General features: G+C 50.8%; 1 protein-coding gene across 1 annotated transcript in view; it reads left to right on the forward strand.

Moving 5' to 3' along the window:
* Window positions 1-8,516, forward strand: part of GLP1R (glucagon like peptide 1 receptor) — a 32,830-nt gene extending 24,314 nt beyond the window's left edge. Inside the window, exons 8-13 of the mRNA XM_045844242.1 lie at window positions 1,070-1,130; window positions 1,663-1,732; window positions 1,836-1,924; window positions 2,273-2,411; window positions 3,347-3,388; window positions 8,217-8,516. Of these exons, the coding sequence (XP_045700198.1) occupies window positions 1,070-1,130; window positions 1,663-1,732; window positions 1,836-1,924; window positions 2,273-2,411; window positions 3,347-3,388; window positions 8,217-8,384 (569 nt within the window). The 3' untranslated portion in view covers window positions 8,385-8,516. The remainder of the gene's footprint in view (window positions 1-1,069; window positions 1,131-1,662; window positions 1,733-1,835; window positions 1,925-2,272; window positions 2,412-3,346; window positions 3,389-8,216) is intronic.
* The last annotated feature ends 8,582 nt before the right edge of the window (window positions 8,517-17,098 follow it).

Consider the following 17,098-nt stretch of genomic DNA (forward strand, 5'->3'; position numbering starts at 1 on the left):
ACAGAGATGCAGTCAAGCCATCAACCAGGATAGCTGCCATCTCAAGGCTTAACTGGGGTTGGAGAATCCACTTCCAAGCTTCACTCATGAAGCTGAGCACAGGAAGCTTAGGACCTGGTTGGCTGTTGGGTGGAGGCTTCCATTCCTTGCCACAGGGGCCTCTCCATAGGTAAGTGTCCTCATGACATGGCAATAGTGTCCTCCAGAGTGAGTGATCACACTGAGAGAGCCCAAGACAAGCCTTTTCTAACCTTTCAAGACTCTTTTATAACCTACTATCAGAAGTAACACGCCATCACATCTGTTGTGCATCATTGGTCACACAGACCAACCATGGTACAAGGTGGACTGTGCCAGGGTGTGACCACCAGGAGGTGGGGATCTTTGGGGGCCGTCCCAGAGCCTGCTACCATGCCAGTCAAGTCTCAGCCAAGTAGAAGTGCTGTTATTGTGGTTGTTACTGCGGGCCACCATGCACAGTTACTTGGGCTGCTGGCATCAAGGACAGGGCTCCTATTTCTACTCCAGGCTCTTCCAGGCCACTTGCAGATGTGTGTGGGCAGGGAACAGGTGACTGGCAGGGCGTCCGGTACCTGGAAGGAATTGGCGGAGATGGGCATGTGGGCTGAGGCAGTGGGAGAAAGGCATCAGAGGGCTGGCCTGTTCCCTCCTCATCCCCTGTGTTGTGCCCACTCCCATGGCTCTGTCCCTCTGCTGCTGGGATGTCTGTGTCCCTGTGTCCCAGCCAGAATCCTGGGGACAAGCTCTGACCGTATGGCTGGCCCATGCAAGGGGCAGGCTGGAGAGCTGGAGCAAAGACACAGTGTGATGGGGACCCTGGAAAGGAAGAGTCTGGGGAGTCGGGGGTGGGGCGTCATTCCTGCTGACTCTTCTTCATGCACCTGGATCATCCTAGTTCCATACCTTCTAGAAAGTGTGGTTTGGGGCCAGGCAAGGGGAGGGGCTGGAGGTGGAGGAGGCCAGGGTAAGGAGAGGCTTTCCAGGTGTGCATGGCGGTGGCTCTGGCCTGCCAGCCCCTCTCCCCTCTCTCTTTCCTCTCTGCTCTTAGGTGTTCCCCTGCTGTTTGTCATCCCCTGGGGCATTGTCAAGTACCTCTATGAGGATGAGGGGTGAGTGTCCTGCTCCTAGGGGTGAGTGTGGGGATATCCCCCCTCCTCATGTGGCTCCTTGGCCCCTGGGGCATGTGGCTATGGTCTGTTGGGAGGATAAACTGAGGGACTAGAGCTTAATTTATGACTTTAGTTCTCTATTCCCCCTGTCTACCCAAATCAACTGGTGCTGGGCCTGGGGGCGGTATGTGGCGCCCTCTGCAGGTTCCTTTGTAATAACTGTGAACAGTGTCATTTTGTGTGGTGCCTGGTACACAAATGATCATGTTCACAGGTTCATGCAGGGGGTGTGTGTATCTCTGTGTGTGTGACTGTGTTTCTATGACTGTGCGCATGTGTGAGTGTGTGTGTGTCTGGAAGGGCTTTGTGTGGGTCTGTGGGACTGGTTGTTGGGGAGCTCCCAGACACAGTATTTGTGTGACTCAGTGTGTGTCACTGTGTCTGCCTGCACGTACCTCTTGTTCCTGTGCCTGACTGTGAACTGAGGTCTGTGTCCAGCCGGGTGCCTGTGTGTGTCCTCTCCCCTCTCCAGCTGCTGGACCAGGAACTCAAACATGAATTACTGGCTCATTATCCGGCTGCCCATTCTCTTCGCCATTGGGGTGAGTGGCAGTGTGGGGGTGGCCCTGGGGTGTGCTGGGGGGAGGACTGGGGAGATTGAGAGTTTTGAGAAGGCCTCCAGACACCCCACTATCTGCCTTGCAGGTGAACTTCCTCATCTTTGTCCGAGTCATCTGCATTGTGGTATCCAAACTGAAAGCCAATCTCATGTGCAAGACAGACATCAAGTGCAGGTGATGTAACTGAGCTGGCTTTGCTGGGCGCCCTCGGCCCCTCCTTCCAGCAGAGACAGAGATCCTGGGGTGCTGAGCTTGGGACCCTACATCATGACCCTCTCCCCCCTGGGCCTGGTCTGGGACCCCAAGTCTTACCCTCATCCCTGTACCTGGGCAGCTTTGGGGCTTCTGAGTGGGGAGGTGGCTCGACCTCTACGTCCTCCCCTCCAAGTAGCCTATCCCAGGGCACTGGGGGCGGGCGGGTGTCTGTCGCCCAGGTGCCAGGCTTGGTGGGGGTTGAGGGCACAGAAAGGGGAGAAGAGGTCATGGGAGAGGTCCAGAATGACACCTCCACCCTACCCCCAGACTTGCCAAGTCCACGCTGACGCTCATCCCCCTGCTGGGGACCCATGAGGTCATCTTTGCCTTTGTGATGGACGAGCACGCCCGGGGGACGCTGCGTTTCATCAAGCTGCTCACAGAGCTCTCCTTCACCTCCTTCCAGGTGACCTCATGGCTAGGGTCCCTCTCTTGCAAAGTCCCAGAGTGGGGGTGGGGCAGAGACAGGCCTGTTCCAGGCAGATAGGCAGCCTGAGGCCTAGAGCACAGTGGTGCTTGCCCAATGTTACACAGGTGGAGCAGAGCCTGAGCTGGAATCCCCAGGTGTCCCAGTGCCCAGGCCAGTCTTTTCTATAAGCACATTGGGCAGGAAGCATTCCCAGATGTAGCTGTGGGCACCCAGCCTGGCATCTACTGAACTGCTACCGGTGGGGGGCTGCCCTGTCAGCTGGTTTATACACACTATGCATTTAATCCTCACAGAACCCCAGGGGGGTATGCAGGATTATTCCCATTATACAGAGGAGGAAACTGAGGCTCAGAGGTGTTAAAACCGATTTGCATAGTCACAGAGTTTCCAAAGTTAAGAATTGATCCTCTCCTCTGGTATTAGATGATGCTGCAGGGCTGGGAGTGCCGGTGGGTGTGTAGAAACATAAGAAACTGGTCCTAGCCCCATAAGGAGGCTTATGGGATGGCCACCAGCATGTGGGCCATGTGTGTGCACTTGTACATACACTCATACACACGTGCATACGCACATGCACACACACATCAGAGTTCTAGAGCATGCGTCACTTGAGTGAACAAATGGGGCAGGGGCGGGGCCAGGGAAAATTCCCCACAGTCACAGGTGGTGTCCTTTCTGGGGTCACGTGTCCCTCAAAGAAGGGGTGAGTGAAGAGCTATGCAGTATCTGGGCAAGAGGGCTTCTTGTTCCTCCAGATAGGAAAGGAGAAGGGGCTGCCACCCCCACCTCTAGGGCTGCCCAACCTGAGCAGGGGGTGGTTGGGCTGGAGCCCCGAGGAGCTTGAGACTAGGGCCTGTCTGCAGGGCCCCACCCTCCTGCTCCTTCCCTGCTGATGTGACTCTTGTTTCCAGGGGCTGATGGTGGCTGTCTTGTACTGCTTTGTCAACAGTGAGGTAAGGCTTGAGGGGGGACGTGGGGACCCTGCTGGGCTGCTGCCATTGGCCGTTCTGGAGTTGTGCCCTGGGGACTCCCTTCAGCCTGTTCAGCTCAAACCCCCTACTCTCCAAACCTGTGGAGGCATCTTGTCCACGTATTCTGTTTTCTGTGCATGGGTAGGTCTCTATCTCTCATACACTCACACACACACGTGTGCATGTGTGTGTATGTGTGTGTGTGTAGGCATACCCTAATCATCTGTGAGTTTGGGGAAGACCCCAAACTCATGTTAAGCCTCATGTTAAGTGAGTAGGTGGTGGTGACTGTTACAAAGTTATTCAGCAAACATGCCCAAGTTCATGCCCAGACATGCATTCAACAGACTTGGGGCTTTAATAATCACTATCTCGTTTTGTTGTCAAAGCCTCTTCCCCCCAAAAATCCCTGCTAAAGTTCTGGTTCTGATATTCCCATTGTTCACACCTGAGGACACTGAAGGTCAGAGAGACTGAGAAACATGCCTGGGTTTGGTCTGGAAAGCATGGCAGAGCCAGGGTTCAAAGGGACTCTGCCTGAGGAAGAAAGCCACCTGTCCTCTATGTGTGCAGGCAAGAGCCTGGTCTACCTGGGAGGGGCGTGGGTTCCCAGGGGCTCTCTGGTTGCTGGAGTGGGAGGACGTTCTTGCTGGCCCCACACCGTCTCCTGCAGACCCTGCAGGACCGCAGCCCACCCCTCTCTGGGACGGCCAGCTCCTGGGAAGAGGGGCTGTCTGTCTGTGGTGCCATCGAAATGGTTTCCACAAATGCCACAGCCCCTCCACCCCCCACCCCACCGCATTTCTTTCCAGAGGAGAAAACAAACAATAGTCCTCCTCTGGGCAGCACAGAGCCACCTGGGGAAGTTTCTACAGGAAGATTAACCCCCAGCAGGGACAGGGGTGTAGGCATCCCCCTGACCCCATAGTCCAGGGGGAAACTGAGGACTCTCTTCACTCCATTCAGCCCCAGGTAAGGGTTTGCATCCATGGGGCTGGAGCTCAGGTGACCCAGGGACACTATTCGTCAAAGAGCCAGCACTCTGTGTAGCTTCTAGGTCACTGAGTCTGGGATCCTGGAGCTCAGAGATCTTAAGTCTGTGCAGTAATGCAAATTTTACTTCTGCAGTGGGTGTGGGGGGCACGAGGAGCAGTGGGTGGGAACCTTGGTGCTTCAGGGACCTGTGAGATGGCTCCAGGCAGCAATGTGATGTCGCAGGAAAGATGAAGGATGTGGGCTCTAGCGTCAGATCTCTGCTCTGATCCAGGCCACCTCACTTAATGATCTGTGTGACTTTGGGCAAGTTACACACCCACTCTGAACCTCAGTTTCCTCATCTACAAAGTGGTGGTAATAATGCACACAGCATGTGGACGCCAGGTCTCTAAAAGAGAGGGAAACATTTCCTGAGCACTTGCTGTGTGTTAGGTTTTATTAAACCCAATCCTGTGCAGCAGACTTTATCTGCATTACACAGATGAGGAAATTAAGGCTCAGCAAAGTGAAATGAATAGTCCCAATCCAATGGCTAGGAGGTGGCAGAGCTAACAGGCAGTGGGAGGGGTGCCATGCATCAGAGCTGCTGTGGCTGGGGTGGTGGAGGCAGCAACAGGCAGGGGGTGGCCCATAAATGGGCTCTGGCTGTTCCATGGGCAGGTCTCAGAGGGCTGGCCAGAGTCCGTGTGGGGTAGGCTGGGTGAGGAGGGAAGGCGGGTGGGTGTACAGGACACTCAGGGGTGGCATTCCCTCTAGGAATGGTTCTTGGCCAGAGGGAAGATGTGCCACCCAGTCCTAAGCTCAGCTGCTTTATTCTCTGGGGGACAGGGCAGGCTGGCAGGTTACCCCCATGTGGGATGGGGACAGGGGGACAGAGGCCTGTGGGGGAGGAGTGGGGCTCCCTGCTGCCACCTTCTCACCCCCCAGCCCCCCCCTTCCCACTTACCCATCCCCTTTCCCCAAAGCCACGCTGGTGGCACACACTCACTCCTGCCCCCACTTGCACTCCCACTTTTGTGGAGCATGTCACCTAAACCGTGACTCAGTTGCTTCTCCTGATTCCAGTCCTTAAAGCCCAGTTGCCTGTCACCTCCCCCTCGCCCTCCTCCCAAGACTGGCTGAGCTGTGAGGAGGGAGAGTGGGCACATACCCCTACTCTGCCCTTGGCAAATAAGCAAATCACCAGATTCCCAGCTCACCTCTCCCCTGGGGGTCTTGGGAGTCTAGGAGGCCTGGTTCAGGGGACCCGGAGAGCCTGTTTCGCTTAACTGCACCTTTAAACCCTCCTGGAGCCACCTTGTGCCCTGGCTCCACCAGGCACAAGGACAGACTTGTCACCATCACTGGTCCACAAAAGCATATTGGCCCCTGGGCTGAGGCCTCTGCCCACAAGAGCTGTTCTCCATACCCAGGGTTGCCATGGCAGTGCCAGGTACTCGTGGCCCGAAGAGAAAAGATGGCCTGAACGTTGGTCCTGCATGCCTGCCAAGGCCCACACCTGCTGCTGATGGGTGGGGAGCGGGCCCAGGGCGGGGAGGCCAGGGGTGGATTCGTGGCAGCCCGTGTTCTCTCACTGTGGCTCTAGACCCTGGAACCCGAGTGCTGGTGCAGTGCTGACACTGCCTGGCCGTGTGGCCCCGGCAGTCACTTTGCCTCTCTCCCCAAGTGCAAATGGAAGTGATTGAGCTTTACCAGTTCATCCCAAACCCCAGAGCCTGGCACGGTACCTGACCAAAGAGGCCGTAGGAGGCAGGATAAACCTGGGGGCAAGGGCCCTGACCAGTGCCGGAGCCGTGTCCAGATTTGCATTGTTGTCTTTGTTGGTCCGTTGTAATAACCCAGTATCGAGGAACCCAATGTCAGATGTTTATTTGATGCTTATTAGATGCTTACTTGTTCGTTCATTTGGTTCATTGCAACAAACATTTATCCAGTACCTACTGTATGCTGGGTGCTGTGTCAGGGTCAGGACAAGTGGGATGAGGGAGACGTGGTGCTAGCCCTCTCGGCACTCCCAGCTGAGTTCCAGGGCAGCCCAGCCGGTCGTGGGAGGCCGGGGCCAGTGGTGAGGAGACCAGCTTTGGAGGCAGTTCAGACCAAGGTTCAAATCCTGGCTGAGACCTGGAGAAATACTTACATACTCTGCACCTCAGTTTCCTCTAACAGGAGCTACTTCCCAGGGTTGCTGTGAAATTTAAATAATCCATAGAAAATGCTGGGTGTTTAGTAAGCTCCCAATAAATGATGCTTTTTAATGATAGGGACCACAGCCAACACTCAGAAAAGCACTGAGGGAGATGGGGACAGAGGGCATACCAGTGTTAGCGCTCTGACAAGTCCTGGTCCTGACTGATGTCCTGCTGGCATCCATGAGACCTCTTCAGTCCCTGAGGTGGCTTCCCAGGGATGTGCCTCAGTTTACCATCTCTCTCCTCCTCTCCCCAGTTAAGGGCCATGAGACAAGTTTGGCCTTCCTTGATGCTGCACAAGCAGAGGCCACGATTGTCCTCAGATGTCCCTATCCTAGCTGTCAACACACACACCACACACACTTAGCTGGGCAGGGAGCTGGCAGGCAGCAGGGGGCTACACGTGGTGTCTACGCCATCTCCCACACCCAAGCCCCGGCTGCATGATGCTGCCTGGGATACCGGGTCCATCCTGCAGGCAGGCTCTGGCATCTCAGCTCCAGTCAGCGCAGAAAACATCCTTTTAAGGGAAGGCATGCAGCCTCACCAGACGTCTTGATGGGCTGAGCTAGTGGATGGCAGCCCTTGCAGCAGGAGGAGAAGAGGGGTGTTTGTATGGGGACTAATGGGGGCATTGTGAGCTGCGTACCTGCAGCTGCTGCCAGCTGGCCATCCCAGTGGCTGGGGCCTAAGAGGAGAGAATTGGGTCCCAGACATCCTGATGTGGGGAGGCCTGAGGGCAGGGGCAGGGGACATCAGAGAAGTTCCCGGAAGCACACTTGTGGGAAGGTCCCCTAGAAGAGCCTCCCAGATGCCCTGAGCTGGATGTGCAGGAGCCAGCAGACCCTCTGGGGGGACCTAGATCACCACCGAGTTGCCACAAGCCTTTAGGTGACTTAGGGATCTGCAGTAGTAGTTGCATTTGATCTTTATGCCCAACAACAAGGTCCCAACCATCAGCCCTCTTGAAAAAGCTCTTCCTGATGAGAGGCCTGAGCCCAGCATAGCAGGGATTCTGGTTGACTGAACTCACTTGGGGACTGGGACTAGTTCCTGGATGGGATTAGTTCAAATACAGGCTGAGAAGCCCTGGTCCACAGCCACCGCCTCACTGCTGGCACCAGGCTCAGCCTCATTCCATCCTGTCCTCCTTCCTCCCCGTGAAGCCCCTGGGGAGTTTAGGTGAGTCCGCTGTGGGCACCGTGAGGGGTGGGGGCCTGCCGTCCCCTTCTCTGTCGTCCAAGCTGAAACCTGGAGAGAGCGCTCCGAAGTCATATTCTCTCTCTTCTTCCTCCCTCTCCCTTCTCCATCTCCCCGCATGTCTGCCTCTTCCGTTAAATAATACTGTGATGGATTGTAAAAGGTACTTAGCTGAGTCAGAGTTTAGAGATGGAAGAGACCAATTAAATCATCAAGCCCATCTCTCTCCTGAGGAGAGGCAGAAAATAGGAGACAACAATAAACAACTTTATTGGGATATTAATTTAGGCGCCCGAAGGCCTTGACTTGTGTCTCTTAATATAATGCAGTGGATTTTTCCCCTTCCCTCCTAATGTAATAACGGGGCCATTCTGTGGGCAGTTGGTTGCATGATGGCTTTTGTTTCCCTCCTTTTCCCACGGAAGGTCCAGATGGAGTTTCGGAAGAGCTGGGAGCGCTGGCGTCTTGAGCACTTGCACATGCAGAGGGACAGCAGCATGAAGCCCCTCAAGTGTCCCACCAGCAGCCTGAGCAGTGGGGGCACGGTGGGGAGCAGCATGTACGCAGCTACCTGCCAGGCCTCCTGCAGCTGAACCTCCAGCACCCACCCGCCTGTGGTCCCACTGCAGGCGGGCTGGGAGGCCATCCCAGGTTGGGGAGACCCTCCTGGGGTCGGGGAAAGGAGGAACACACACACATACATCCCTGCTTCCCCTTCCCCAACCCATCAGACAGGCAAATGGGCAGTGCCTCCCGGGACCTGTGGACGCATTTTCTCTGAGGAGAAGCAGCCTGTTAATTTGATCACTGTGGCGGGAAGAGAGGAAAAGCTATTGCTGCTAAAATGAGGATTTCTTCCCGTTAAGCCACAGGCCCCTGGGGTTCCCCCAGACAGAGCAGCAAATCAGCCCCAGACTCAAACTCAAGGTCAATGGCTTATTAGTGGGATGTGGCTTGTCAGAGGAGGTGGCTGGGAAAGAGGCCACTATAACCTCAGCCAGACACAGAGCTTGGGTAATACAGGCCGGCTCCGCTAGCCTCGGGTGGGGGTCGCCACCCCCATCTGTCTCCTCATTAAGGGATGTTGTTCATGTGTTCGGGTCACTTGTTTCCCTCAGCTTACACCCTCATCTCTCCACCCAAGTTCTGTTTGGGGAGGTTTGTTTGGGCCATAGCCAGCAGCTGTTTCTAGGGTTTTCTTTGCTGGTGTCCAGTTTCCCCTGGGCATCTGTAAGAATTGCTTTGGTGCCTGCCCCTGCCATGCCCAGGGAACCAGGGCAGGCCCACGGCCAGGGAGCCCAGCCCCAGGTATGAGCTCCGAATTCTATTCTAGAGATGCTCAAGAATCCTCTGGGGTCTCCTGGGGAATGTTAGCAGTGTCCAGCCTGGGGGCTTAGATTACCTGCTGCTGTCAAGAACCCAGAGGGCTGAGAGAGTTGCCTGCACCACACCATGGAAATACTTTATTTCTGACCAGATTCTCCCTCATGGGAGTTCGGGTGGGTGCCTCCTCTAACTTTAGGGAATGTGACCAAGAAGAGACTCTTATGGGACAACTGCCAGCCCCCACTGTTACCATGGAGACAGTCTTCCCCTGCTCTGGGTCTTTCTCCCTCTGAAATCCCTCCCCCACAACTTGGGAGGCTGTATAGACTTCAGTCATTTCTCTTTATTGCTGCAAATAGTCTGTATGTGCAAACGTGCCATTCTGATTTCTCCCACCTGGTGAAAACAAGAACTAAATAACCGTGGAGGTTGTGATGTTGTTGGGGGGAGTGGGGTAGTCCCTGATTGTACTCCACCCTTAGAGCTTATTAACATTTGCCCTGCCTCCAGTCTCACCCCATAAATAGAGCAGAAACCTATCAGTCCTGCCCCAGCCATGGGGAAAGCAGACACACAGCTGCGCTATGGATTCCCAGAGAAAAGGGAACCAGTTGACCCTGGGGGGCTGGTGACGGAGTGCATGGGTGCCAAGGATGTTTCCAGAGCAGGAGAGCACTCTTGGGAGTCATGACCTCCCGGAGAGCAGAGTGAGAGGCTGCAGATGAGTTCCTTTATGAGTCCATCTCTCCTTCCTCATCCTTTTTATGTGGTGGGAACCCTCCTCCAAAACCATGCATTCTCTTGTGCCCCTCAGAGAGGCATATGATGTGCAGGGAGAATAATAATGGGACATAAAACACATCAAGCAGAAAATTTCTTATACTTCAGCTTTAGTGTGGTGTGTATGTTAATAGGGAAGTGGGGCCTCAGGCAAAAGAAAGGAGTGTGCACAGACTGCCTCCCTAACTGTTGGGGACAAGGCCATTCCTGCTTCCCCGAGATCAGGGCCGACTTCCTGGTCAGTGCCTCGCATTTGGCTTTCTCTTTGGGGGGGGTAGTGGGGAAGATGAAAACTGGTGGGCTGATGGGGGGTACAGCTCTGGTGCAAGCGTTTTGGCTTTGGATAAATGAAAATTTAGTGAATATTAATCTGCACAGCAGCAAAGAGACACATTGATACTATCTGTGAGAAATAAATTGTTCAGGGGAAGAATTGTGGGGAGAATAAATAAATTGTGTTTAGGAGGCCCTGGGAAACTCATTCAATTTGGTTTAAACTGTAAGTAGAGTTCTTTTCCCAACTGGTACCAGTGATTTCTGATTTCAGAAGGCTCATCACACCCCACACTCCAAACCTTTTAACACTGAGTAACTTTTTCCTTCTTGGATACATGCCCGATACTGAACTGAAGGAAATATTTTCTCTGCTCCAAGATCCACACTATTACTATTCATTTGAACTGCAGTGCACTCCTTCCAAAGCTATCCCCAAACCCTCCTAAGTAAAAAATAACTCTAATAGGTCTGGGAACTATGAAATGCAGTGTACTCTGAAATTCAGCTAGCTGTTTACACACCTGATGCCCTAAGTCTGGAGCTTGCTGAGTACATCCTTGCCTGCCTCTGTCCTGGGGACATTGCTGCTGACCAGCAGGGTGTGCACACTGGGAGCTGTGCAGCCCACGAGGTCTGAGTTCAGCACTCTGGCCAGCTCCCTCGAATTATTAGGGGCTTAAATCCTGGCAGTTTGTCTTTACCATTTCAATCTTTGGAGCAGGTAAATCACAAAACTGAAACAAACCACATGTTGCAGAGTTTCCTTCCATTTTGAAGAACTTCTCACATTGTGGGAATGATTTTCAATTGCCTCTGTAATTCTTGCTGCAGACCAAACCAGTAGAGTTCTCGGACTCAAGAGCAGGGAAAGACTGGAGACCCATCATCCTGCTCTCAGCTACAGAAGTGAGGAGGGAGGCTTGCAGAGGTGACTTGCCCAAAGTCACAGTGCTACATGGTGGCAGAGCTGGGCTAGGACCCAGGCCAACTCTTGTCTCTCAGATAAGTGAGGCTTCTGGGAGGGACAGGTGAAAAATATAATGGCCACACAAGATGCTCTAAAGTAAAGTTCAGCCATGTTATTTGGGGTTTCCATTAAATGGTAAGGAGCAGCAAATATGTGGTGAAGGTACCATCTCCTTGATGACTTACCCTACTGAGAGGAGGGGTAGATTGTGCTCTACTATCTCCACTCCAGTACATTCCTCCTTATCTTAAAATTAAGCAATGAAGTGTATAACAGCATGTGTATGCATAGAAACAGCAAGTGAGCCATTTCACATAGCAAATGCAGAGTTAATGGTTTGGCTTACTGTTTTTCTGATGCACCTGTTCTTGTTTGAGAAGTACAGATAGAAACACAGAGTGGACTAAAGGAACCTTAACAAAGGTCCTGAACCTCCCTTTCATTTCTGTAGTACTCCCTGAAATTGGAGAAGACCAGTAAACTGGGCAGCTTTGGCCTAGCAAAGGTGGCACAGCCACCACGAAAGGCAAGTAGAGTCAGTTCACATCCATGCCTGGAAAGACTGGTTACCTCATCAGTATGGGTCATGTTTCAGGAGCTTCCATCCCCATTCCCTCCAGTCTCTTTCTTGCACAAGCGAAGAACACTGTGTGTGTGTGTGTGTGTGTGTGTGTGTGTGTGTGTGTGTGTGTTTGTCCTGTGCATAGCAGCATAAAGTTAGGAGATGATGAATCCAGAATCTTCCCACCCACTGTGAAGGTCATGGGACCACACTACCCAGGGCGAGGATGGGTGAGAGCCTGAGCGATAGATGCTTCCTCTCCATGCACAGACAGGGCTCCCATTATCGCTAATGCCTGCTACGTGCTCCGGGAAGACAGAATCTATTCCAAAGGTTTATTGTTCCTCCACTGATTCTCATCTACAGTGCTGACCCTGCTTTTGGCTCCTTTGAGACAAACTTCATGAAAACCTCTAAAATATGTCATCTTACTCTGCTAAGACAACTATGTGAATGACATTCTAAATATGCAATAGAAACCAAATTAGTATCAACTCTTTTTCTTTCTTTTCACTTGAGCAAGTTTTCTTGGGAAACAAAATACCCCAATGTGAGAAACTTCTACAAACAGCAGCATCAGGCCCCTACAGTAGGACCTGCTGCTCAAACCAGCTCCCCAGCCCAGCGAAGAGAGCTGTATCAGGAAGTGTTGTAAGCAGTGTAATTGAAACACTTTACTTAATGCTGCAGTGTGTCTACAGTATCTATAATTACTTCTGCTCTGTCAATGGATACAGATTGGCAGGAAGCAGATAAGAATAATTGTTTTCCCATTAACTTCCCAAAGTCTCTTAGACTTGGCCTATATCTGAATCTGTCAGAGTGGAGTTTTCCCTCCTTTTGGCCATGTTAGCCAGCTTTTCAAAACCTCATCCATCAGTTGTGCATTTTCCTCTGATGCGTCCACCCCCACCCCCTCAACCCCCATCCCACAATGAGCTGCCCACACTCCTCCTCCTCAGTAATAAGTGACTCTGCCAGCCATGTTGTGAATGCCCTTCTCTCAGCTGTGACCAATTTGGGGGTGCAGCTGACAGGGAGGCGCTGCCAGGCCTGACAGTAATGCCCCACACTCCACACTCCAGCGCAGCCAGAGCACTGCCCCCAGCGCTTGGATCTGAATTTACACTGGGGTTATGCAATCTTTCTGAAGGGGCCTGTCAAAACCATCAGTAATTAGCCAACCCGGACAACCTAGCATGACTAATTATCACTGTGCCAAAGCAATCCAGCAGAAGAAAAACAGATAAATGAGAATATTTGGATGTAGGGAGAGAAAAGGTACCCACCAAGTTTGGAGCATAGAACATGTTGTTGGCTTCTTTGCCTGGCAGCCTGTGGAGCCGTGAAGAAGGGCCCTGATGCCTCCCAGACAGGCAGGGCTGTGTCTTGCCAGAGGGTGCACACTTTGTTTCCAAATTTGTAGTTCTATGCTCCTCCCACTAAAAATAATCACATCGTCCAAACCTCAACAATCCCTTTGGTTTTGGAGGGGGGGTTGATGAAATTATTTAAATGTACCAAAAGAGGTGAGAGCCAAGCTTGCTGGAGGGACAATGCTGAATTTCTGTCTTCAGTGCTTTTGTGGGATGTTTGCTCCTCATGAGTGTTCAATCGAGATCATGTTCATGCAATTTCTCCATGTAGAAATTCATGTGAAATACAACCTGCATCTACAGGTAGCAAATGTGTATGTATAATTCCTTGTACAGATGTGAACAGGTTCTGGCTCTTTCTTAATTTGCCTTGTAAGTGAAATAAAAGCCTGTCATTATTATGAGTTTCCTTGTTCTTCTTTTGGGAGAGGAGGTTCTCTGCAAGGTCAACCTATGTGACTCACAGTGCACTGGGAAAACACAAAAGATGCTGTTTCTGGCCCAAGGGGAAAAACTTGCTTATTACTCATATTGTGATTTTCATCTTCAAAGCACTTACCAAGTCCTAATTTATCCATCACAGAGTTTGCACAGGGACTGCAATGTCATTTAATTAGCAAAGTTGGGTGCTTGAGTGGCTTAAACAAAGACTGATGGCCAAATGGATGTGTATTCTAATTCCTCATTCATTTGATATCCCTGTCTAAATGAACTCAGTCCATTAAATCCATTTTTTAAAAATACCATAAAAGCACAAGCCTTATTTGCAAAGCAGCCACAGAAGTTGAATGGAGCTGCTGGTTAGAAATTTATCTTCAAAAGTCCCCACAACTTTTGGCTGCAAAAACCAGTGGGGATTGAGTCAGGGGGAGAAACTGCTGGAGCCTCAAGAAGTTCTTATAAAGAACCCACAAATGGAGGACTTCCGGGTGGACGCACCATACCTCCATGCACAACCAAGATTGGAACAACAATTTAGAAGCAGAATAACACCCAGAACTGACAGAAAATTTATCTGAATGGAAGTCGGACAGCCAAGAAGTTGAAGTAGACCCTTTCATCCAGACCAGTAGGAGGGGTAGAGGCGAGCAGCTGGGCGCGGGTCACGGTGCGGAGAACAGGGAGAATTGGGCACATAAGGCAACCAGGAGCACGCAAGATTGCAGTGGGTGAACCCTGAGTACGCAAGTGGCAGCTGGCAGACCCAGTGAGGCGGCGACTGTGGAGCAGGGCAGAGCGCACAACCCAGGATCCCAGGGAAGGGACTGAGATCCTATGGAGAATGGAGCTACCACCATTGTTCCCTCTCGACCCCACCCTCACATACAATGTGACAATCTAGCGACTAGGGTGCCCAGCCCTGGTGAACACCTAAGGCTCCACCCCTCACCATAACAGGAGTGACCAGGCCAAAGAGAGACAGACAGAGAGAGAGAGAAAGAGAGAGAGAGAGATGGCTCATACAGAAGAACAAATCAGTGCCCCAAAATTCATCCTTTTGAGCGACCAAGAAATAGCTAACCTATCAGATACACAGTTCAAAACACTGGTGATCAGGAAGCTCACAGAATTGGTTGATTTTGGTCGCAAATTAGATGAAAAAATGCAGGTTACGATTAAAGAAATGAAGGAAAATGCACAGGGAACCAACAGTGATGGGAAGGAAACTTGGACTCAAAACAATAGAGTGGGCCAGAAGGAAGAAAGAAACAACCAAACAGGAAAGAATGAAGAAACAAAAATTCAAAAAAAATGAAGAGAAGCTTAGGAACCTCCAGGACATCTTTAAACGTTCCAACATCCGAATTATAGGGGTACCAGAAGGGGAAGAGGAAGAGCAGCAAGTGGAAAAGTTATTTGAACAAATAATAAAGGAGAATTTCCCCAATCTGGTGAAGGAAATAGGCTTCCAGGAAGTCCAGGAAGCTCAGAACGTCCAAAAGAAGTTGAACCCAAGGAGGAACACACCAAGGCACATCATAATTACATTAGCCAAGCTAAAAATGAAGGAGAGAATTCTAGAAGCAGCAATAGACAAGGAGACAGTCACCTGCAAAGGAGTTTCCATCAGACTGTCAGCTGATTTCTCAAAAGAGACCTTGCAGGCAAGAAGGGGCTGAAAAGAGGTACTCCAAGTCATAAAAGGCAAGGACCTACATCCAAGATTGCTCTATCCAGCAAAGCTTTCATTTAGAATGGAAGGGCAGAAAAAGTGCTTCTCAGATAAGGTCAAGTTAAAGGAGTTCATCATCACCCAGCCTTTATTATATGAAACGTTAAAGGGACTTATCTAAGAAAAGAAGATTAAAAAAAAAACATGGATAGTAAAAGGACAGCAAACTCACAATTATTAACAACCACACCTAAAGCAAAACCAAAAGAAACTAAGCAAACAACTACAACAGGAACAGAACCACAGAAATGGAGATCACATGGAGGGTTATCAACAGGAGAGTGGGAGGAGGAGAGAGGGAGAAAAGGTACAGAGAATAAGTAGCATAGATGGTAGGTAGAAAATAGACAGGGGGAGGGCAAGAATAGTATGGGAAATGTAGAAGCCAAAGAACCTATGACACATGGACATGAACTAAGGGGGGAATGTGGGTAGGAGAGGGTGTGCAGGGTGGAGGGGAATGAAGGGGGTAATGGGACAACTGTAATAGCATAATCAATAAAATGTATTAAAAGAGAGTACAAATAGGTAGTTACAGTATAGCCATGGGGATGTAAAGTACAGTATAGGAAATGGAGTAGTTCAAGAAATTAAGTAGCCACAGAACTTATACACATGACCCATGGACATGAACAATTGTGGGGGGATTGCCTGTAGGAGGTGAGGGTGCTGTGTGTGTGGCGGGGGGGGGGGGGCGGGCAACAGGGAAAATCAGGACAACTATAACAGCATAATCAATAAAATATAATTAAAAAAGAGATTCATCTTCAGAACAATGAACTTTTCACCAATTTAAATCTTTGGTTGCTCTCCAGGTTTGCAATTCACTTTTATAGAAGAGCAGATTCTTCCTAATTCCTCCACCATTTCAGTTACCTGCTGAAGATCAATGTACTTACCTGAATGTATCCTTAAACACACCTCTTTTTTAGACAGGCTATGGTAATTGTACTGTTCCAACAGAATAACTCTCACTCTGAGAGCAAACTACAAATATTGCCAACTCCTGATATCTGCAGACAGGATATTTGCATTCTGGCATGTCTGCATATTGATTTTTTCACCTTTCTACATCTTTACTCTGACACTGAGCTAGAGCAAGATGGAGCTCAGAGCTGTTTCTCCCTTCCCCACCCCCAGGGAAACACCTGCCTAAGCCAATACAGTTGACCCTTGAAAAACATGGGTTTGAACTTTGAGGATGCACTCATACTCAGATTTTTTCTATAAATAAACAGTCAGCCCTCCCTATCCCTGGGGTTTGAATCTATCTGTGGATTCAATCAACCACACATCAAAAACAGTATTTTTGATCCAGGCTGGGAATGCATGGATGTGAAGGACTAGCTGTAGGCACTGTTCTATATCATTTTTTATAAGGGACTTGGGTCTTCATGGACTTCTGTATCAATGGCCTGCTGGAACCAATCCCCTGCAGATACTGAAGAATGACTGTAATTAAGGTTTTGGGGAGTCAAAAATGATATGTGGATTTTTGATGGGACAGGGGTGAAGTCAGTGCCTCTAACCCTTGCATTGTCCAAAGGTCAACTGTAACGACCCCATTTGTAGGACTGTAAGTTAGATGCAACCTCAGGAAGAGTGTGCACAATGGTTTAATAGGGCTAACTCTGAGGCTGAGGAAAGGGCAAGGAGGGCTGTCCTGCTCTGCAGAGGCCCAGCCATGGGGGTACAAATGAAGATTCTTGGACTCCAGACACATCCATATTCACATGGAATATAAAGCCACATTCAGCCCTGGCTGGTGTGGCTCAGTGGCTGAGTGCCGGCCAGTGAACCAAAGGGTCGTAGGTTCAAGTCTCAGTCAGGACACATGCCTGGGTTGT

The sequence above is a fragment of the Phyllostomus hastatus genome, unplaced genomic scaffold, assembly GCF_019186645.2.
Source record: "Phyllostomus hastatus isolate PE091 unplaced genomic scaffold, TTU_PhHast_1.1 phas_contig_40, whole genome shotgun sequence".
In the NCBI taxonomy this organism is placed as follows: Eukaryota; Metazoa; Chordata; class Mammalia; order Chiroptera; family Phyllostomidae; genus Phyllostomus; species Phyllostomus hastatus.